This window comes from Neodiprion fabricii, chromosome 6, assembly GCF_021155785.1.
Source record: "Neodiprion fabricii isolate iyNeoFabr1 chromosome 6, iyNeoFabr1.1, whole genome shotgun sequence".
NCBI lineage: Eukaryota > Metazoa > Arthropoda > Insecta > Hymenoptera > Diprionidae > Neodiprion > Neodiprion fabricii.
The window spans coordinates 30,278,939-30,301,791 of record NC_060244.1 but is presented as its reverse complement, the minus strand read 5'-3'; the positions used below and the strand labels follow the sequence as shown (position 1 = coordinate 30,301,791).

Genomic DNA, 22,853 nt, shown 5'->3' with positions numbered 1-22,853 from the left:
AAGAGGAAGAACTTTTCAACGTGCATATTCGCATCGAACAGAATGAACACGGAAGATGACAAGCCCGTTCAAAGCGAAGCGATGTTTGCAGAGAAAACACACATCAAATTTCGAGGTCCTAGCAAGGCGTCAGGATCGCAGGGAAGTCGTATAGAAACTGTCAGTTTTCAACCGAGTCGTCCTGCAACTCCGAAGCTGTCAGTTAAACAGGATAATGCAAAAAAACACGGTACATATATTTCCCAAGAGATGTTTATCCAACTACACCGTGCACTACTCTCCGAATTCTTCCAATAAGAATCTAGTTATCCTCACTCATCAGCCTTTTATTACATCGGTTCTCTTAACGAACGCAAATGGTTTTTGAGGTTACATAGCAACTGTTTTAGTTTGATTTCAATGATCCGAGTATTTGACAATTGTCAAATAAATTGTCCCATCTTAACAGGGATATCGCTGGGTCAATTTTTGAAAACAGAATTGACACGCGGTTATCAATTGGAACATGACGAAGAACGATACTCCGCCAGACGAGAAAAAATCTATTCGTTTATGAAGATACCCAGGGAGCTGGAGAAGTTCATGGCTTATGGGTTTTTCCAGGTGAGTGGTTACTGTGAATTCTCATATTTGTTACTAACCACAACGAACAAAGACTTTGCGTCCGAAGGAGGAAATCAAAAGTTCAATATAAATGCATGTCTTATTATCAGTGTGCAGATTCATTCCTGTTTGTTTACACTTTCCTGCCCCTGAGATTCGTCATGGCTCTTTGGGCGGTAGTAACACGGCCGTTGATGCGCTGTTTAAGGTGAGTTGTGTAGTTGCTGCAAATAGAAAATTAAGCCTTTGGTGTTAATGAGTCAATAAAGTTTGTCGATATTATTCCTTTTGTTTTTGTTCTAGAGGTAAAAAATTGAACGACAAGAAAGGAGAGAGGTTATTAAGGCCGGCAGAGGTTTGTGATCTTCTGAAAGGAGTCGTTGTTGTTGCATGCTGGGCTGCAACCTGGCGAGTAGACACTTCAATGATGTATCATCTTGTAAAAAGCCAGTCCGTTATCAAGCTTTATATCTTTTACAACATGCTAGAAGTTGGCGATCGGCTTTTTAGCGCCTTTGGACAAGATACAATTGACGCCTTGTTATGGACAGCCACGGAACCACGCACTCGTTCTCATTCAAACCACACCCGCCATCTTGGAACACTGCCTCACCTTCTTTTTGCCTTTGCTTATGTCTGTATCCTTTTCAAACAAAGATGGACATGCACTATTTGATGCTATTCGATATGTTTCCTTCTTCTGCATTGGATTGTTTATTCCTTAAAACATTATGCCAGTGCTGCATAGCATTTTGGTGCTTTTTCAGGCAACCACTCTTAACGTGGCAATAAATAGCAACAATAAAGGTTTGCTAACCATCATGATGTCCAACAATGTAAGTTGCTATTACATTTCGAAAATGTACACCATCTGCAAAGTATCACCCATGCGTGGTATATGTTATCAAAATTCGATTGCTTCACCTGATAACAAAGTGAATAAATAATGAATCCATTGTAACATGTGAAATTAATATTGGATTTTGTATTTCTTTATAGTTCGTTGAACTAAAGGGATCAGTCTTCAAAAAGTTTGATAAGAACAACTTATTTCAAGTATCTTGTAGCGATGTCAGGGAGCGATTTCACCTAGCTGTTCTCCTTCTTGCCGTATGCTTGCAAACCATGAAGGAATATTCTTGGAAAGCCGATCGTCTTGTCATTCTTCTTCCTGATTGCATACTCGTACTTGTGGCAGAAGTTCTTGTTGATTGGGTAGGTATTTACCTATTTTACAAGGGGAAGGGTAAATGTGTCTCGTGTACTAATGTGAGACACAAAAACGAACAAGCATCTGACGAGTAAATGAAAATTCCCCTTGCTGTCCAAGGTAAAGCACGCATTCATCACCCGTTTCAACGAGCTTCGATCGACCGTATATAGGGACTACACGGTTAGCCTGGCTTATGATATGGCGCAGACACGGCAGGAGACGGCATTTTCAGACCAATCCGACCTGGTCGCACGTCGAATGGGTTTTATACCCCTTCCTCTTGGCGTTGCAATGGCACGTGTACTGTGCACGACTTTAACTCCTACTGCCAGACCAGCGAATTTGATTCTTTTTATTATGGCGTACCTTGTTCTCATATCGTTTCGGGTTCTGAATAGTTTAGTAATACTAGGGAAAGCATGTGACCTCATCGCGTCGCACGCTCATTCAAATGCCACCGAATCAAGTCCAACGCCTGCCTCTCGGGAAGCAGATTTTAATAACGTTGACACGACCAAGCCGACTTCGGCAATGGCTATTTTTTCTAATAGCGCAGTCAGCCTGAATAATGTGTGTTTGAATGAGGCCCTTTTGAAGTCAGAGAAGTGTACAAAGTCAGAAATTTCTGAGCAGAGTCTCGCTGCAGCCGTTTCATCGGGTAAGAGCGTTGTGAGAGCAGGTAGTGAGCCGCTTCTGCCCCAATGACATAAAATTTTAACGTCCAGATTTCATACCTAATTTTATTTAAATGTACGTAATGCAGCGTGGTATATGCCGTGAATATCCGATGAAGCAGATCCGAAGTCCGCATGGTGCGGGCCATCTATAAAGGCTAGCTCAAGGGACAAAATCACTTTGAGTAGCTTGCAGGGATCCGCTTCAAAAAATATTCACGGTATGCAGATATGTATGTATATAAGCTATAAATATTATATGTATATGTACACGGATGTTTTGTTTGGAAGCAACATTTCTTCTTGCTCTGACCTGAAAAATTTGTAAAAAAATCCTCACCTAGTATACATTTTAATTCTAGTTTTGAAAGATACTCTCTGAATCCTCAGTTTTCTCATTCAAATAACATGGAGAAGGTGTACATTTTTCTTTACAATGGTTACCACTCAGCAGCATTTAATGATATGGACTTGATCCTGGAAGCAATTTTTGAAGAATTAAATTCTTCACAGAAGTGTCTTTTGAATTTCTGTATTAAATTTGATAGTTAGCCACTGTAAACATTTACGAATAAATTTTCAAGTAAAATTGACTTTCGAGCCAAGGCTTATAAAATTTGACCCATTCCGACAAAGAATTTCGCAGAATCCACACCTTTAAAGCGAATATAATTCTCTAAAAAATACTTTCAGCATCAAGTCTATATTATTAAATGGGGCCGGGTGGTAAAAATTAGAAGAATATAAAATTACTACTTCTCCATGTTATTCAAATGGGTAAACTTCAAATTCCGAAAGAAATTTTTGAAGAGTGGATTTAAGAAATATCCTCGAGCGTGGATTTCTTTTTTGCTGTGTAAAAGTTTTTCTGGCAGAAGCGAAACAAAATGTTGCATTCAAACGAAACAACTTAATATATAATTTATGGTAAAGATGGCCAGGGTGACTTTACATTATCGGGGTAGTGAAGTATTTATGCTATTATCCATGGCTACAGAAATAATCCAAATATATTGTGTACAGGAAGTTTCGATTAATTACGCTTGATCCGAACTCGACCTGTTGCTAGTATCGCAGTCTGTATAATATACCTTGGACCGGAAAATGAATCTTACAATTAGCAAGTCAGTTTGATGCTAAACTTTGACTTCTTTATCAGGTGCAATTGATCGAAACATCACGTACATCTACATGTTCGAAAGGTATATATCTTTACGTACATATGGCGGATTTTACATGTATCATATTACATATGTCATACACATAATTCTGGTAAACTACCAAAGTTTCGAAAAATCTTCATGCCTTGGAAAGCGAAAACGGGGCTGAAGTATTTTTGCTCGGAGGCATGTTGAATCACGTTCTCTGCCTTACCATCATGACTAATTAACATAATATTTTTATTGCATATGTGTTACCGTGCATTTATCTACACAGTTTAGGATGGTGCTTTATTTTAACATAAGCAGTATATTATTTCTACATATGCTTTGCGGAAGCAACATATGTAGCTTGCAAATTTGAAAAATATCAGTGAAATATAATGTTGCCGTCAAAATTGTTGACGGACAATCTACAGGCATCTATTCGTATGATCTACATTCTTAATTGTTACGCATATATCTTAGGATCAAATTGCATTGTCCTTTGATGTACGTAGCACAACGTCGATTGTTTATTATTATGATTATTGTTATTATTATTATTATTAAGAATAGTGTTGGTTGCGTAATTTGTCGTTTTTTTTTCTTTTTTTTTTTTCTTTTTATCACTCTCACCTATCTAAATAAATGAAAAGGTACAAATCGCAATATTTTCTGTCCACCTACATAACAATGAATATTTCAAAAAAAGGTTGCTGCAAGTTGAAAATGTCCGCGCCAAAAACCTGCAAGATTTCTTGGTTGTTGTTGTTCTTAAAAAGGTTCTCATTTTTATTGAAAGTTTCATAGAAAGTTTTCATGTCATGTGGGCAGTCTGCTTGTTACTGTGATTTACTTTATAATTAGTACACATGAATCAATAATTATTTTATAATCGTGAGGAAATACATATGGTTGCAAATTTAGATGCTGGCGTCTTGTTGAAAATTACACTGTTAAGAATACACGTTTGTTGGCCGAGGGTAAGTGTCTGCCCGAGGCTGCGCGCGTCCGCGCGATCCCGCTTCCTAAAGTTTCGCGCTTCCCGCGCCCCCGCGTCATTGACGCCCCGCCCCGTCAGACATCACAGCGATCGCAGCACAGCAGCGGACTGCGGAGGGCGTGGAGGGAAAGTGCGACCAATATGGCTGTCGAGGTTTTCGTTGGTATTGGATAGGGATTTAAAATTCAACATTTCCGGTGCAAATTAGAGAGTGAATTTCAGGCAAGAAAGTTCAAGCTTTGCAGGTATTTTATGTAGTCAAACTTTTAGCTATGGACGATTAACATGACGGGCTGTTTTTGCAAAATTTGTTGCTAACGAGATGTTTGATGTTTGCGATTGTTTTTTTGTATGTTGCGTCACTTTCTGTCACTTTTACTTTTGGTTACACGCTCACCGCTCTTGGGCAAATAAAACCATTGTCTATTACCGTAAATCAATATTGACAATATCAATTACGAATATTAATACCACTCCTTCACGTGTTTCGACTGATTTTTATCCCTAATATGCACACCTTTACCGAATTACATATTACATACTCACCGTTTTCTGCCGTCGCGAAATAGCCGCAGCCAATCACCGTCACGAAACACAGCTGTCAAAAGCCCATGTGACATAGGTGTACAAACGTGTCATTCTTACGGCAGGTTGAAGAATGAAAAAAACTTCGCGAGAATTGCAAATTTATTTCGCAATTACTGTTCAAATATCTCATGGCTGGATGTAGTTGGAAAAAAATGCAGCACCCAACATATTATACACATTGCATCATCTCCGTAGGTCAGATTTAAAAAAAATTTAAACTCCATTCCTTTTCAAACGAATCATTTTCCCCCATCTCGAGCAACAGATGGATCAGAGATAGTTATGTAATTGATAATATAACAATGAATTTAATGTCAATTGTAGATATGATTTATTTTTACTATTGTCCAACGCTAGCTCTGACCTTATATGCTTGTTGCTATAGCTGAATATACTTATTTTGGTTCTTGAACTGTATATCTGTGTATTTTAAATGCATACCTATAATTCATGTTCGCATACTGCCAAATGTATTTTTGTACCTGGCTTTGTTGACAGACTTTTGGCAATATTACGCAGCAAATCTGCATTCCTATTTTCAGAAAAAATAAAATATCAGTGTTATTTACTTTCAAATACTAATTGTACCTGGATTTTTCTTTACAGCCGGTGAACCAAGTATATTAAAATGGAGTCGTTTCTCGGATTGTTCGATCCTGGAGAAGGAAAGGAAAAGGGCAAGGAAACCTGGGATCGTTTTGAGCAAGAGGGCAATGGGTCATCCGATTGGGAGAGTTCCAGCAATGACGAGGATCAGGAACACGTCGCATCTGATGTCGAACAAAGACTTCCCCCTGAACCAGAACAAGGAAACATTGAGTATAAATTGAAGCTTGTGAACCCCTCAAGCCAGAGGTTTGAACATCTGGTTACCCAAATGAAATGGAGACTTCGCGAAGGGCACGGGGAAGCAATTTATCAAATTGGTGCGCAATTGCCGACTATTAGATGACCGTTTGTTCGTTAATTCTTAGATTCTACAAATTGGCAGTAGATGTAAAATCATGTAATTAAAGTTCAGTTTCACTTAGAATACCAACCTTATCAGTTTAATGACTACCGATTAGGAGTCGAAGACAATGGCAGACTGGCAGGTCTGTCAAGGGAGGAAATGAAGGCTTCACTGAAAACCTTAAGGGAAATGGCAGCCAGACTAGGTGCGACTACAGATGTACTTCGAGAGAAACTCACCAACAACAATGTTCACTGCAATGAGAAAGAACAGAATAGAAACACCCCAAAAAATCAATCCGAAAATAAACGAGTGGCCGAAGTTTTAGTAAGGAAGCTACGAAAAGATGATAGGGAGGATCAAGAAACCGTCGTCGAATTGAGACTAGCTGTAACAGGAGGACAAGATGCTGGAAAATCAACGCTGCTAGGTTTGAGGACTACTTCCGAATTAGTATTCTGATCTTTCCCGTTGGGCATAGTTAGCAGCCATAATTCTCCCTGTTATTGATTACACTTCAAAATCGATCCAAGAAGCAGATTCAATTGAAATGCAATACATCACAGAGCAAATATTTCTTGCATTCGTATGAGCAACAGTCCACTAGATTCTATTGCTACGTACTCATAATATTATCTGCATAACACAGGAGTGCTGACACAAGGTGAGCTGGACAATGGAAGGGGAAGAGCACGGTTAAATATGTTTCGCCATCTGCACGAAATTAGAACAGGACGTACTTCATCGATATCCCACGAGATAATTGGTTTTGATAGCGAAGGTCACGTGCTCAACTATGCGGAGATGAACACTGCCGAAGAGATCTGTGAACAGGCTTCCAAAGTTGTAACATTCATCGATTTGGCTGGTCATCGTAAATATTTGAGAACAACACTGCTGGGACTTACAGGTGCGATCGAGCTGCGAGCACTGCTAAATACATGAATTTTTGCATGCACAACTACTTAAAGTCACCTCTCAAAAAATTGCATACCTATTTCTAGGCTATTGTCCACATCATGTGATGCTGGTTATAGCACCTCCAATGAATGAGGCTTTCCAAGAGCATCTGGCTTTGTGCCTTGCTTTGAGGCTACCATTTTTTGTTGTTATAACCAAAACTGACCTTGGCCTCTGTGACGCCCGGGATGCTTTGGCTCAACTAGAGAGTACTGTGAGAGCTCATGGCTGTTCTAAACAACCAATTCTGTATTCTGTTCCTGATGGTAACAGCAATGCGCGTCAAAGCTATAATTTGGAAACAATTCCTGTATTTCCTGTGAGTTGTGTGACGGGGGAAGGCCTGAAGGAACTCACCTCGTTCATCAGAGATTTGCTGCCTTCCGAATCCACTCCACCAGATTCAGATCCCGAATCGTGTTTGTTTCAAATTGACGAAACATTTAGGTGATTCTTTTCGTGCCTTGATTCACGTCAGACCTTGTAAAATGGACAAAAAACAATAATACACAAATTCGGTTTGGTAATTTTAAAATAAACTTTCAGGGTGGTGGGACTGAATGAGCCAGTTCTAGGTGGCTTGCTGGTAAGGGGTATCATTGCACCTGGGACTCGCTTGTTGGTCGGACCATTGCCAGATGGCGAATTTAGTCCAGTCAAAGTAGCTAGCTTGCACAGAAACAAAGCCCCTTGTTGTTTAGTTCGAGCATCGCAGAGTGCAAGTCTGACTATTGCACCGCCAACTGCCAGGGACCCACCATTGCCCCACCTACGACCCGGAATGGTTCTTGTCTCACCTCGAGATCATCCGTGTGCGACATTTTTCTTCCAGGTACAATTTAATACTGAATTTCTAATCTTTGGGTGACCGTTCGTGGATATTTGGTGGACTAATTAGAAATTACCAATACTGAGGTCTATGAGACTTTAATATCGTCAATTGAATGTTAACGTATTCGACAATATTCAGACAGAAATACTTTCCAAGTTTTGGTTATTTCGTTGTTACTTTCAGGCCACCGTTCTGGTTGTCTACCATGCAACAGCGATATATCCCGGATTTCAAGCAACCGTACACGTCGGGAACGTGCGTCAAACGTGCGCAATAGAAGGAATAATGGATCTGAAAGAAGAGGGACTACAGACTAATGATACTGCATCAGTTCTGTTCAGATTTGTTGGCCATCCGGAATATCTCCACGTCGGAATGCGACTACTGTTTAGGGAGGGCCGCACGAAAGGCATTGGCCAAATCACTCAAATATTCCCACTCATTGGATCTCAGAATAGTCCGCAATAAATCAAGTACATTATCATTTTTACCGTGTGTTTAAGAAAGGTACAAGTATAATTAACCGTCAACATGTTTACGAAAATATGTAGCAAACTGTGACAAGCAGATGGAGTAGAACCAAAAGTATTCTACTAAATCGAATGTTTTTCGCGGTAAAACAATCAAATTTTCATTAAAACAATGCAACCTCGCTTGGCAGAAATAAAAGTGACATAAATTTTTTCAATTTTCGAAAATGGTTTCACAAAGTTACATTATTTTTACGGACAATCGAGTAGACAGTTGATACGTATACATTTCTGAAGATTGGATCGCCACTGTTTACTGCATTGTTTGGAGAGAAAGAATACCGTATTTTTGTTGATTTTGAGTGAGGTTCTACGATCGTTTTTCTTAGTAAATGAGATAATTATTTTGAAAACCAGGCAAAGATGTTTCTAGTTCGGGTTCTAAATTGCTATGTTTAATATTTATTTGTCACCTCGTAGGTAAACTTTTACCGCACTGGGTAATAAGTCAGCGCGTGATCGGTCCATTTGACCATCCTTATAACTTGCTGATCAAGCTATGATGTGTAAGAAATATTTGTAATAACGCTATAATTCTTCTAAGGAAATTTCAATCTAAATTATTTGAATAGCTGAGCCAAAAGGCAAGGCTGGAAGGCTGATGAGTGACAATTGGCCGCACCTATAGCTGTGTTTGTATATATAATAGTTATATCGTAATTACAGAACACTCTGTATTACTAGTGAATATTACATTTTTAATGTCGAGTGTTAGATAAGTGTATCTCGTTCGTCTTTTCTTTTTCAGATAGAACATCTTGAGCTTGCGTTCAAGTATAATCCTTTGTACTCTGATCTTCTTATATGATAGTTTCACGTTGACTGCAAATTGAAATAGTGATTGCCTGAAAAAATATATATATTTTTAATCAAAAAAGTATAAACAACGTGAACAAAACAATTTATTTTCCCTACCCCGTGTCAATTGCGGATGGAAACTGCATTGAACGAAGAAAATTTTAATACATGTTTTATTAACGACGTAAAAAATTAAACGCAACTACATATTCAATAACATGAAAGTGCTAGTTTGGTTTATAAAATACTGCGGCTCTGTAAGAGGTCGTAGGGGAATAGTTAAGCAAAATATAGTTTTAACAATCCGTGTTGCTATTCTATTATTACGTAAAAATTGAGCACCATTCTGTTGTCCGTTTAAGCAAACATCCTTTTTTGACATCAACGCCAAAAACTATACACACCTATATCGTATGTATACATATGTACAAAATAGAATAATATCACTGTGCATTTCTGCACGTCTGAGATGGAGTTCAATAAACTCAGGATAGAAACACCATCGCAGTTCTAAAAAATAGTCACTTATACTATATCTTCGATTTACGTGCAGTAATATCAACTGCAATTTGACATATCTCAAAATTGAGTTGTTACTTATGATGTTGGGAATCCCGTAGTATTCACTGGTAATCAACCGTTATTTCGGGTATCCTAGATCTTACTCTGGTTCGCAAGTATCTAAATGTCAAGTAGCGACGTTGTTTATAATGAGGGCAAGCAAATTTCAAATTATCATTTGAATGATAATTTTTGCAGTCTTGATAGGTCAAATATTATACAACTATTTTGGCTATCATATTTAATCGCGGCATACGGTATTCATACGCACTTATAATTCCACAGCTATAATGTGACGAAGTTTTCAATTCTCGGAAATGTTTCTATTGCGCGTGAAGGTTGCGACAAGTAAAATAAATTATAGCAGCAAAATCCGCAAAATCGAGGTGAACTGTAATGGTACCTTATCGTTAGTAAAGTGACACAGTATAAGCTGCGTATAGATACACCATTGTCCGACGTGTGCGTATATCGATAATACACTTCATTATATCAAATATACCGACCCAACGGTACCGAGATAGTGAGATAACAGCGGCACGAATTTTTCACCAACTCTGGCATCCAGTGTTACGTATTACACGCCTGCATTTTAAACACAATTTGGCGGGCAGAAACACGCGTGTGACTCTCGATCTGAGGTGCCGATATCCATAAGAGTTTGCCAAATAGTTTCATTTCCGCACACCGTACCTGCGAGTCGGATTTCACCATATGTTATCGCTTCTAGATCGTGTTCCTTCGGTGTCGGGCCAAACATGGTCTTCGATCCAGCTCAAGTAATCGTAAACCGATGTGTAAACGCCGGGCGTCGATCCGCCGCAGGCTTGGCCGAACGCCGTAACTCCGGCAACAAACCGCGCGGATCCCGAAGATGCTATAAGCGGTCCCCCGCTGTCGCCCCAACAGGCGTCCGCTCGTCGCGTGGTGTTCGGGTCAATCGCGCATATCATATTGTCCAGCCCATTGGGAAGCCTCGGGTTGTTGCTGCTGTAGCTATCCGAGCATTCGTTCGTTTCTACGAATCTCAGACCGACAGCTTTTTTCAGTTTCGTCGTCTCGGTACCGTCGAAGTCCGTCACTCCCCAACCGGCGACAACCAGAGTCGCATTCCTCGTTCTCTCCAAAACGTTCAAGGATTTTGAAAGCAGACACGCCGGCTGTACCGAATTCGACAGCCGTACTGGTTCCCTTAGCTTTAATATCGCTATGTCGTTGTAGTTCTCGGTTATCAAGTAATCAGGATGCGGTATCGCAGATGCTACAGGCACCCGTTGCGTATCCCTTTCGGCGGTGATCAGATCCGTCGTTCCGAGCCTTACCTGTAATGCAAATAAATATGCGGCTTGAAAAAACAACAAAAAAGTGTATACACGAATTCAGAGTCAAGTATAAGTTTTTTTTTTTTTTTTTTTTTTTTTTTTCGTGAATCGGTGGATGATTCGGTACTCATGTGGACATTTATTTTATCGACTGCGTTACACGGGATTTAGATAACTCTTAAAAGCCCACCTCGACGGGAATTCGCCCGTCCAGATTGCTAACGCAGTGGGCGGCGGTGAGGACATGTTGCTGAGATATTAAAGTCCCTCCGCACGTGTATTTGATACTGCTGGCGTCGTTGTCCTTCGATCCATCCGCATAACCAAGCGCTGCCATGAACGGGAATTCACTTGATTTCGCGTCTTCTCCGTTCAATACATAGAAATTCACGGAGCCTTCGGTTGGTAGAACTTCATTGCTGTATTCCTGACAAGCTATCCATGCAGAAAATAAAGATGCATTAGTTTTTTTTTCACGAGGAGTGAGTCCAGTTGCGCATAATACATGGGAAAGTTTTAAGGGCATGCACAATCATATAATCGTTCTCGTTTTAACAATAAAAGTAATTTCTACAATATACGTTATTTTTTTCATAACGGTCATGAAATTTTTGACCATATACGTATTGGTGTGTAATTATTTTTTGAACCACGCCGTTACGCAAATTACAAATCGCGAATAAAATTTTTCAACATTTTCAAGCGTATAAATTAATATTTACGTATACAAATTATTCGCAAACTGCATACAATACGGTCGGTGAAAATCGGAATCATAAGTGATAAATTTTATCCGAAGAACAGGATTTCGAAAAAGATTAACGAATGTAAATAAGCTATAGTTATACTCTACAGGACATATAATTTGAATGGATCGTATGTAGCACAATAAATTAGATCTGAAACCATGTTTTCACAATGCTTTCAATTTCGGATATATTTGCAATATGAAAGGTTGAGTACTGTACACGATCCACTATTTCAGCGGCCATCGAAGTACATATATTTAAAATATTTCCCACGTGCAGATTATCATATGTAGACAGATGCGAGGTCGTCAATTATTCGAAAACCGCTGGCTTCGTAAACATGGGCGTTATACGGCGAACACACGATAAGGATTATTATCATTGCTATGATGCAATAGAATTATTATTCTTCAATACGCTGAGAAGTGACAAAATCGATTCGGTATGTTACTTGTACCATTTGCAGTACGAGAGATTTGTCAATTTTTGAAGAAACACGTGGAAAACAATTGATTGCAGAAAAAAAGCAAAAACTGACTTCGAAATAGCAAAAAACAAATAGATATATGGCGCAGCGGAAGTCTCGACATGGTCTCGCGTATAGCTTTACGTGAAGACGGAAAGATATTATCATAAGTATGTCCCGAAGATTTCATAAAGATTTGCGATAACTGTTAATAAGACCTCTTTTGGACTTTTATTCCTTGTTCGCTATCCGCGTTCACGGCTACGCACTTCGACACACTGTAACCATTATACAAGAGAATTCGTAAGCTCGTCATTACACTTATTTATAGATGCCCCCGAGAACAAGTCGAGTGCATGGATAAAGCAGCTATTGCAAGATCTGTACAAGGATCGTGTCCGCGTCGTTGATTTCGTCAACACCACGGATCGCAGAAACGTCTACAATCCACATTTGTTTTCGTCCGGTAGTACGAATGAGAATTCCCTTACAATAAGTTGGTTATTTTTATCGACGAATTCATGGAAAATGGGAATTGAAATTTATGTAATAACAATAGAATGTAATGTGTGGGTATAATTTACCAGCATCGGCCGGTCGCGGCCTCCTCTCGTCGTTCCCCACCTTCCCTGGTATATTTATGCAGCAAACAATCTCAGTGAACTCCTCGAAACCGCATCGGTCGGCATCGTTGTATTTTCCCCGATGGAGTTCCCGCATCTTCGTCGGGCAATCCGGCAGCTTCTTGCAAACTCCTCGCCCTTCGCCATTTGACAGTGTACACGGACTACCCTCTGCAATGAAAATAATATTTTTACGCCGTCCATACGAAATCCAATTCCAAAAATTCTTGAAATCCTCGTTCGTTCGTTCGTTGCGTAGTACCGGAATTATAGTATCCGTAAGGGTAAACGGTGAGTTCCCTGCACCTCGGTAACGATGCATTGCAAATGATTCCGGTATTCGGAGAAACACTTTTGTACCACTTCTGCGGTCACCCGGAATCGGACCCCAAGTGACTAGGAAATGGGAGTTGACACGCGTAGCTGGTAGGTAGTTTGTTGGAATTTATTACGGTGACAATGCGGATCCGCGCGATTGATTCCGCATGTCGGATGAAAAATATATGAGTAATCGGATCGGGTACGTCCACCTGTACATTCATTCATTATTCTTGGAAAAAAGTGAGAATACATTTTTAAACTGCAAGAATTACGAAATATCAACTAATATCAGGCAAAAAATCGTAATGTTTTTCCGTCTAACAAATTTCCGCCTACGTATGTATGTATCTACATACCTATGAACACGCAGGCTTGTTTACTACATTTAACAATTTGAAACGGCACTGGGATCGAGGGAAATTTGAATTACACCACGAAGGTTATATCTACGAGGAATCGCTTGCAACGACTAAAACAGACCGTACATCACGTCAACAATAATATAAGTGGATATGACGATTCCGTAGAGTAAATCGCTGTGTTACGTGCAAGATTCCTTCATCCATCGATATCAAGCGTGTCTCTCCCTCTCTCGTCGGATTCCCAAGACAACAGTTAATTGACCAATCCTCACATAATCAGTAATTTGTTCAGCTGGTCAGGTATATGTATAATTCGGTTTTACAAGTGTTGAGATTGGTCGAAAACCTACCTGGCAATGCAACGCCAGGTTTACTCGGAGATCCCTTGAAGTAAGTAATAGAGGTTCAAGACGTCGTTGATAATACTTGACCGCTGCCGCATTCGACATATATCACTGCATAGATTGGGAAAACCTAGATAACTATCGGCTAATGTACGTGTACCGTTGGCGAAAACTAAGCGTCAAATAACTCAAGCGCAAACCCAAGACGAGCCTCACGATTTTCCTTCACTTTATTCCTCCGCTTATATTAGTCGGCGATAACGTATGAAAGCCACACGGTGACGTTGCGAAGTACAGTGACGAGTTCCTTTTTGCAATGAACGTCCGTCTATCGCCGTTTATTCGCCGTAGTTTCCATTAAGTTAAACCGCAAATCGTATCTGCGTGACTACCATGGATGCGTACGTGGGTATGCAATCGCTGACGCCGTTAGTAGGTTTTTGAACTTTGACCGTGACCTCGACATCAGGCCAAAAAACATAAAACGCGTGTGGTTCGATACTCAACAGCTGTGGAAATATTTGTTGCATGTACCAAAGATTCGATACTACATATTAAATGTACGCGACGGGTTCTAGAAAAGAATTGATTTTACATGTAAAATTGTAAAAGACTGATTACACGTCTACGAGGTTAGTAAAACTTGGAAGTATGAAATCCATACAATTATCGCTTGGCTCGACACGCGTCCACCTATTACAGTCATAGTATAATAAGTTATCATTAACGACGGATGAAGATTCCACACAGCCAACAGCAGTCTGTCCGTTATGCGTACGCATTACATGCCGATTTATTTCTACATTCGGAAGCGAACGCATAACTACGGACAAACAGTAATCGCCAAGGACAAACTACAAATTTACTTATCTACTGATAATAGTAGACAAGCGAATTAAATTTCTTTCCCTTTGTTTGATTTGTTTGAAAACCTCTCATTTCTCTGCATTATTGCTTGCATGGAACGAACTTTCGGGCAAGACATACCTGAAATCAGCCTTGAAATGAAAAGAAAAATAAGTCGTGAAACATAAATTTGCACACAAAACGCTGTTGCCCGATAGGAACCCGTTTATTCAAAGCGGTCGTTAAAAACATCGGTATGTATCGGTAAGTTACTTTGGGTAGCCTCGAGCAAGTTTGGCAGTTAGACACGGGAAAAAATTATTTCTTGCCTATACAGGTTCTCTCCATCTACCTTGTTCTCTCGCTCTCTTAATAATATTGTGCAATACGTGCAGTACCATTGAATAATATTGCAAACGGAGGTTTTTATACGGGGTGGTATAAAATCCGTTTGCATCGAAGTGCATAGAAGAGATCGGTGGCTCACCGTATAGATCACGATCTTCGTAGATCGGATATGCTTGGACGTATGCGACGAATCCAAGAACGAGGCAAAGCCCAAAAATCAGATTTAACAATTCCCCCATTGTTCCTGAGAGGTTTCCTGTCTCTCGGAAGTCGAGCTGGGCGATTGTTAACGATTGTATCCGACGGATATCGGTGAAAAACAATCAGAATGCTAAACGAAAAGCAGTCCAAACGCGAAGCGATTATTATTGAAGATGCGGCGTGGAGACGACCACGTCGTATGCGGCACTACACTGGATTACTGCGATATAACACTGGCAATAAAACAATGTTCATCGCCGAGGACCGAAGCAACGTCAAGTGCAGCGTGGATACACGGAAAAACGGCGAAAATACGACACCCGCAGGGTTCGCGGTCCAATCTGCGACTGAACACGATTGCCTGCGACGTTCCGATCTCACGCTTTTTAAACAACGGGCTTCCACCAGCCGGACGCGCATTATTTATATAGGCGTCCAAAGCTGACGCACGCGGAAGCTCAACCAAAACTAAATCGACACTGTCCCTTGGATCTGACCGGGGAATAACTCGGTGAAAATCCCCCCTTTCTTTGTGCTCTTTCATTCTTACCATTATATACCCGACGAAGACATATTACATCGTCCCGAGTATGTAAGGGCGCGTGCATACGTTCGCGGCTAACGTATGTCATGTACCGTGAAACACCGCAACAAAATAGTAGGGAGATCGCGCCAAGTACGTCAGATCGCCGTCAAAGTGGAAAATCTAATTACAGTCGCGTTGCGTTTAGTTGTCATGTATCTGAAGTACTTGATTTCCTTGGCTATGTAACGATGACAATTTGTTCTGTTCTACCAAGGCGGGAATACGGACTTACTGAAACTCGTTTTAGTGTAGGTATTGATAATCGGGAACTGATAACAATTGGTGTAGGTATAAACTTTCAGTTATCGTCGAAAGATTCCAAATTGGCAGCAAAAAACTCTGAATAAAAATCTGTGAGACCGTTTCAGATTACTGTATGCATCATACGGATGTGGCCACATGCATATTTCTTTAAAGGAAATTGCATATTTGTAGGTTTCAACCCCTGAGTTCATCGATTACTGCAGATACTGTTTCGTTGCCCGAAACGGATCTTCCTGCTCACCGTCAATCGTCGATCGGCTTTTACGAAACCAAGAGTAAATAATCATTTCTCGAAACGCCGATCGATCCATTGATTTATTTTCACCTAAAGATTTAAATGTGATCAGTAATTTATCTCGCTGTTATCAAACGAGAACTCGTCACAATTGCTACGGGTCTCAATTTGTCTTGTTGTTAGAAAGGCAGATGCATATTGCCTTGCCTTGAGGATGGATTTTTACAGAAACAGGAATCTCACAAGGATATCTTCTCATGGCGCTGCGTTATTAGTATTTCACTCATACTCGGACATAAATTTACGCATGTGCGAATGGCATGACTGAAGTTATAGATATAATTCAAAAATATTTTATACTATATAACAGCGAAGCTGCGATTATTTTACACGCAAGCTCGTGCGCTTTGTGAGATTCGTTGAAGCCGCTTGCTTAATCTTTGGATTTTTCCTTGCACCGCTTAGTTGATACCGTTTGCGAACGTCATGAGTGATGTTATAGATATAATTTAAATACGTCATAGAACAGCGAGGCTGCGATTATTTTGTAGGCAAACTCGAGCGCTCTGTGAGATCGTTCGAAACCGTCTGCTCAAACTGTTTGCAGTACTTACTTAATACGGTCGACCTTTGGAATTTTAAGCACAGTAACCGTTTGTTCGTGAATAAATTTTGAATACGGTTATTAATTTGTCTCGGGAGGGTTAACGGGTAGCTGTGAATCATTTTCACCTGAAGCAAGAACGATGACCCGCGAAATGTCTCTGTAAAGATTTTAGAATACTATTAATAAGTCTCCTCTGTCAATTGACCTTTTATAATAAATTGATGGAATCCACAAATCGACGTCTCGGGAAGTGGTACCTGGACAAACCTGTTTGTGGGCAACGACAACTCACTACTTTTCAATGCCTTTAATATCTCATGAAGATTGCAAAGTTTGTCATCACAAACAACGTGTGAATGTTATGAGACGCAATTATTATTATATAGTTTCAGTCAACATCCTTTACGAGTCAGAAACAATGCAACTGAAATCGTGTAACTGCAAGCAAAGCCAATCGGTAAACGGACAGAAAGTTTTCAATTAATTATTTTATATTCGCAAAACGTTACGATATCGTTCCAACACTTGCCACTTGTTCTGTTTGTAAAAACCTGCATATCCGTCGCCCTATATTGTACACTCGAGTAGCATGTCGAATTCATTGTCAGTCGGTACCTGCCTACCATTGTTCGTTGGGTCCTGTAAAAACCTTCGGCCATACCTCTGACCACTACTCGTGCATCTCCAGCATTGCCATGCAAATATTCAACTGTGCAACTGATAATTAATTATTGCAATTACTTTTGTTACGTTCACGATTTTACACCGCGCGAGCATCACCGTCTCAATCGAAACGATCATACGGGTTTTAACGGTTCAGCGATGTTGTACGCATAAAACGTTGTTCCTTGAGCTTGTTTTCCCATATTCTTTATAGCTTTCAATAAATCATGATACGGCCGATTCGCAATATGATCTCAGAGAGTAGACGGATATTTCCAGATTTCGAAATCCTTAAAACCGTACCATTAAATTATCCTGCGGAAATCGAGTTTCTACTAAACTTGTATTTACTCGTGTTTTCGTAATGGAACGATAGACCAGGTTTACGTATTCACGGATGAGGCCACGGACATTTCGAAAACATCAGTGGCTTACGGCGCAATGTGGAAAAGGCCCTAAATACGCAGCAACACATTTTCCACAACCGCGATGTAGTGGATGGCGCTCACAATAGGCTCCCTTGCAATTAGCCTAACCTAGTGTCGTCGTGGAAAATTGAAAACTCACGATCAGTGGTGGTCGGCAAGATTTCAGGCTGGGTTGCTTCTGTTACTTCGTAATATTTGATCTATGGAAAAAAAAGCGAATGAGTCAGAGTCTTTTATACATCAATTTCAGACTGAAATAGAGGTGAATGTTACTTAGAGAATTGATCGTATGCTTCAGACACATATACAGTCGTAGAAACAGAAACATGTGTAGATCCAATTTGTCAGCCCAAAACGGATTTTGCCCCGGGCTAGAACCAAATCGTTTCCATCCTTCTTGGCAACGATTAAATTCAGTTAAATTATCGTTGATTGTGCTTATAATCATCGCATTAACCGCAGCTCGACGGGTTTCAAAATTTAAGTGGGAGCCGTTGCGTCTGCAGACGACAAACAATCCAATATACCTGAGGCCCGTCACAGCAGGAAAGTAAACGTTCAGTGGTCGAACTCGTCGTTCTGATTAATTCGTTCCGAGAACGAGACACTATTCCGGTTCGAAAGTCATTACATATCCACCAGATATACCAGCAATAGCGAGAAAGATTCTTGCGTACCAGGAAAGTTTGAGATAGTAGGAAAACTTTGAGGAAGATCATTGCTCTTTCAAATTTCGAATGTAGAATATATTTATAACTCGTTTCTTTTCTAAATCCCATTCTTCCATCCGCTTGTAACATAGAGTCTAAAACTCGACAGATTTTTCTCCGATTTAGAGTAAACGTTTTGCGAGAAGGCGTTTCTTAATCAAGTACAACTCTCGTCTGCGCCGCGATCCGGCTTTCTTTTTACAAGGATAAAGGTGTATCGTCGTAGCATTTCAACGATCACACTGTATAATGAGTCAGGTATTGCCATGGGTATGAACGGGAGGGGATTAAAATATAGGAAAGATCAAAAACTAGACGGACGATAATATTGAATTTTTGAAGAAGCGAAAACTTAATTTATAGAATTTAAAAACCTGGCATGCCGAAATGTGGAAGATTAGAACAGTAAAAAGGTCGGATTGTAAAATGCTGAAGTATCGTCGGAATTTGTCTCGATAATATGAAATCGTTTACAGATTCTAGATTTTGACGCTCTGTGTTTGAACTTTCTGTATTTTGACCTTCTATAACATAAATTTCTTATATTTGAGTTTTCTAAATTTCAACAGCTCTGCGAAATAAATTTTCACGTCTTTGAAAATTCGATATTTCGGCCCTTCTATCAATCCGCCATTCTAGTTTTCCACCCCCACCCGGACGAACGCTGGTCTACATGTCGCTAGTATATTCGTAATTGCAGACGAAGTTCATACATCACAGAGCTTGGTGAGATGCATCGAACGAAAAGTCCTCACGTTCAGCATTGCAGAGTTTAAACAGGTGGTCAAATTCATGATAAAAGTCTACAAATTCGTAAATGTATCTATATTCGTATTATTTTTATACAAGAATCAAGCCCACCTTTCCCGGGGACGAAGAACGCTTTCGCGAAAATCCATCGAACGGAAAAGCACGCGTGACCTCTAATTAAAAACTAAGGTCGAGGTAAGTTGGATCTCTTGCAAGTATGTAGGTGAAGGTGATCAACCGATCTGACTTTTACCTACATGAGTCGCGGACCGCGTACTAACTGTGTAGATGCAGACGGTCTGCGTCTAACAGAGCTGCTTCTTCTGATCTGTTCACATTTGACACGGGTGTGCTTGGAAGTTCCTCATCAGATCCTCGACGCAGACGCATCCTTCATAGGTAAGTGATATTAGCGATGTGTTGGCGTCCCTTCGATTAATGTCAACGGCTGTTCCGCGTCGTACTTGCGTTACGGGTCCTACGAAAATCGATAGTAATCCCAGCGATGAGAGTATGAAATTAGTTATTTACCAAACTCGACGAAGGTAATGTAAATTTAATTATCACATTAACTGACGCGGGAGTTTCACGCACAACCGGAGTCGGTCAGTAGTGCGCCTCTCCTCGTGTATCTAATCAGAGTTTCATTCAGAAGTCGTTACGACAGAAACTGTTCAGGGGACATAAATTTGCATCGCATGCGCGAGGCTGTGTAAAGTGTTTTTCTAATCCATCGCTTATTTGGACGTTTCGTAATGTTGCTGATGCAGAGGAGTTCTTCGAGATCGGAATTTTTAACGGAAGCTGCTGGCGTGAAAATAATCATGACCGCAGCACCGACTCCTCGAGACAACGAGGTTTTCGCCAACTATTCGCCGAGAGAGCGGGTAATCCTCCCCAACATTTTTGACAAGGAAAAGGAGAGGAAGTCCTGCGGATTTCACCTCACAAGGTCAAAGTGGGATCCTTATCCGTGGGTAGGTTTCGTGGAGCCAGACAGCATTGCACATATCGCCGGCCTGCGGTGAGTAAATCTTCCTCGTTCTATTTATACTTTATTATGTCCGATTGAGACGGAACAAGGAACCCGGGTAGTGGGGATCTTGGATTTGAAATTGAATATGAAATATGCCACTTTATCCCTATATTGCCATCGGGTCTGCAACCGCAAATCGTTCTACATTTCCTCCTAGACGTTACACCGTCGGTAGAAATACGCCGGTTACTACACCGTTGACGTGTCTGAAAATCTGAACAGTACCCACAAGTTACGGATATACGTCAAATGACGCACGACCGTGCGGACTGACGTTAAAGCAATTTTCAGAAGTTGTTCAAAAAAGTTCTCCTCTCGTTTGCAATCTGCAGGGCCGGTGACTGTTTGCTCGAAGTTTGCGGGCAGGACGTGGTGGGACTCCGCGTCAAGGATATAGCCACCTTGATTCAAAACCGTGCGAAGCAGGCCGTCGACCTCGAGATATGGCGGAGCACCGACGCGGACTACAGCGTCGAAGAGGCGGCCGATGACGGACTTGGAAACGGCGTCGCCCTTCAGGGCCCACTTCCCGAGGTTGCCCGAAAACTAGCCAATGCTGTTTCGGGCGTCGTCCGAGCTCTCGAGTGTCCGATTTGCCTCGAGAGCGCCGCTTCCCCGGTATCCCAGTGCGTCCACGGGCACATCCTCTGCGTGAGTTGCAGATCGCGGACCGATCGGTGCCCGGTTTGCCGAGTCAGGCTGGGCCAGGGCAGATGCCTCTTGGCCGACAAGGTCCACGGGACTCTGAGGGAAGCCTTCGCCCTGGGTGAGGCGGAAGTCCGACTGGGGGAAAAGTTATTCGGCAAGTCGAATCGTACGAGTGGCGGATCGAGGGACGTCCGGAACGCGAATCAACGGGGCGCAGGGGGCAGCCTTGGGACCCGCCACCTCCTGGCCAGGCTCTTCCTCAGCGTCGGAGGCAGCGTCGACAGGCTTACCGACAACAGGGCCGCTTCGGCTGAGAACTTGTCCGTTATCGTGGGAGCCGATGACCGGAAGAACGAGATCGGCGTGTCGCAGAGGCCGGCAGCGAAGCGGCTCGGAGAGCTGACCTCTGGCGATCGTGCGAAGTCCGCGAGCACCGGGGAGCTCGCCAGTGCCACTGCCGTTCGCGCCCTGAAGAACCAGCCGCCGGAGTTCCCGAGCTGCTCGAACCCCGACGTGACCAACGAGCGAGTAACTCGACGCTCGGGGAGCCTCCTTAGCGTTCCGCAGACACCGACTTGGGGCGGATCGACCGAGTCAATTTCGAACACCTTCGTCCGATGTCCACTAGCGCAATCCAACGCCTGCACGGAACTCCTCACTCCCGGTTTTCTCCTCGAACATCTTGGCACTGCCCATCGGGGCCCCCAGGTTCATTTTTATGCTGGTACTGCGACGGTATCCTTACCAACACCCCTCGGACCCAACGCCATTTACGTGCTGCATCACGGGGGCGAGATTTTCTTCTTTAAGGTCAGTATGCCCGTGCCGAGTCTCCTGGATTTCAAACGAGGGGGGGGGTCCTCTGTTTGTGGTAGCCGGAAATCTGCGTGGCTAACAAGTTTGTCCCACTTCCAGGCTGCGAAACGTTGTTTAAATAGTTAGAAATGTCAAATATTTACACGGCTGTTATTACCGTTATGTATCGTATTGATGCAAAGAAACTTGTAGACAACAGTATCAGAGCATCCTGTCGCATGTTCTGGTCAACAAAATACTTATGTTATTTATTGCGCGTACAGTGCGACGAAGAAGCCGCGTGGATCGTTACTGCAGTCGGAGGTGCTCGACGTTGGGATTGGTGTTTGCGAGGATGGGGAACTGACGGTACCGAAGTGAAATTACGCCGGAGTGTCGCCACCTTGGAGGAAGACTTTCATCCCTTGACGGCTCAACAAATCGCCCCCTTACCCAAGGCACTCGATATCAGAACTGTGGAAATTCAACTCACGGAATCCCGTTCGGAAGAAGTGGCTCGGATGTGAACGGGTAACGCTCAAGTCCGGACACTTGATTAATTAATATGCTGCGTCTCAAGCACCGACTACAATGTTACTCTAAAGAAAATTTGTACTGGAAAAAAGTCTTCCTGAACTTGGGCTGTGCGAATTTTGCAAATATACGAATTATAATAATAACTCTGGCGTTAAT

The 22,853-nt window shown here is 41.6% G+C and overlaps 4 protein-coding genes and 1 long non-coding RNA gene across 13 annotated transcripts; 3 read left to right on the top strand and 2 right to left on the bottom strand.

Annotated features, from left to right (window-relative positions):
- LOC124184381 (protein TAPT1 homolog) lies at positions 1 to 3,083 on the top strand. The gene is made up of 7 exons (XM_046574009.1): positions 1 to 229; positions 449 to 603; positions 714 to 811; positions 907 to 1,241; positions 1,342 to 1,439; positions 1,603 to 1,818; positions 1,934 to 3,083. The coding sequence occupies exons 1-7, from the start codon at positions 43 to 45 to the stop codon at positions 2,519 to 2,521; spliced, it is 1,677 nt and encodes a 558-aa protein (XP_046429965.1). The 5' UTR covers positions 1 to 42; the 3' UTR covers positions 2,522 to 3,083.
- A 1,351-nt stretch (positions 3,084 to 4,434) lies between these two features.
- On the bottom strand, positions 4,435 to 5,320 carry LOC124184392. Its single transcript, XR_006871183.1, has 2 exons — positions 5,182 to 5,320; positions 4,435 to 4,780 (listed from the first exon to the last, which is right to left on the bottom strand). It is a non-coding gene; the product is annotated as an uncharacterized LOC124184392 (long non-coding RNA).
- On the top strand, positions 4,728 to 9,797 carry LOC124184377 (GTP-binding protein 2). Of its 5 annotated transcripts, none has more exons than XM_046574000.1 (7): positions 4,728 to 4,880; positions 5,830 to 6,149; positions 6,240 to 6,605; positions 6,825 to 7,085; positions 7,180 to 7,582; positions 7,682 to 7,967; positions 8,151 to 9,797. In XM_046574000.1, the coding sequence occupies exons 2-7, from the start codon at positions 5,852 to 5,854 to the stop codon at positions 8,433 to 8,435; spliced, it is 1,899 nt and encodes a 632-aa protein (XP_046429956.1). In that variant the 5' UTR covers positions 4,728 to 4,880; positions 5,830 to 5,851; the 3' UTR covers positions 8,436 to 9,797. The 5 variants fall into 5 exon arrangements, with proteins under 5 accessions (XP_046429956.1, XP_046429958.1, XP_046429959.1 ...); XM_046574002.1 differs by having other exon boundaries at positions 4,729 to 4,857; XM_046574003.1 differs by having other exon boundaries at positions 4,730 to 4,880; positions 6,291 to 6,605.
- LOC124184386 (serine protease persephone-like) lies at positions 8,663 to 20,086 on the bottom strand. 5 transcript variants are annotated; one of them, XM_046574014.1, is made up of 4 exons: positions 19,963 to 20,086; positions 12,978 to 13,187; positions 11,369 to 11,613; positions 8,663 to 11,178 (listed from the first exon to the last, which is right to left on the bottom strand). In XM_046574014.1, exons 1-4 carry the CDS (start codon positions 20,069 to 20,071, stop codon positions 10,564 to 10,566), a joined length of 1,179 nt encoding a protein of 392 aa, XP_046429970.1. In that variant the 5' UTR covers positions 20,072 to 20,086; the 3' UTR covers positions 8,663 to 10,563. The 5 variants fall into 5 exon arrangements, with proteins under 5 accessions (XP_046429970.1, XP_046429972.1, XP_046429971.1 ...); XM_046574016.1 differs by lacking the exon at positions 19,963 to 20,086 and adding an exon at positions 15,989 to 16,085; XM_046574015.1 differs by lacking the exon at positions 19,963 to 20,086 and adding an exon at positions 15,377 to 15,849.
- Positions 19,977 to 22,826, top strand: LOC124184384. The gene is made up of 4 exons (XM_046574011.1): positions 19,977 to 20,080; positions 20,452 to 20,705; positions 21,050 to 22,175; positions 22,445 to 22,826. Exons 2-4 carry the CDS (start codon positions 20,506 to 20,508, stop codon positions 22,685 to 22,687), a joined length of 1,569 nt encoding a protein of 522 aa, XP_046429967.1. The 5' UTR covers positions 19,977 to 20,080; positions 20,452 to 20,505; the 3' UTR covers positions 22,688 to 22,826.
- Positions 22,827 to 22,853: the final 27 nt, after the last annotated feature.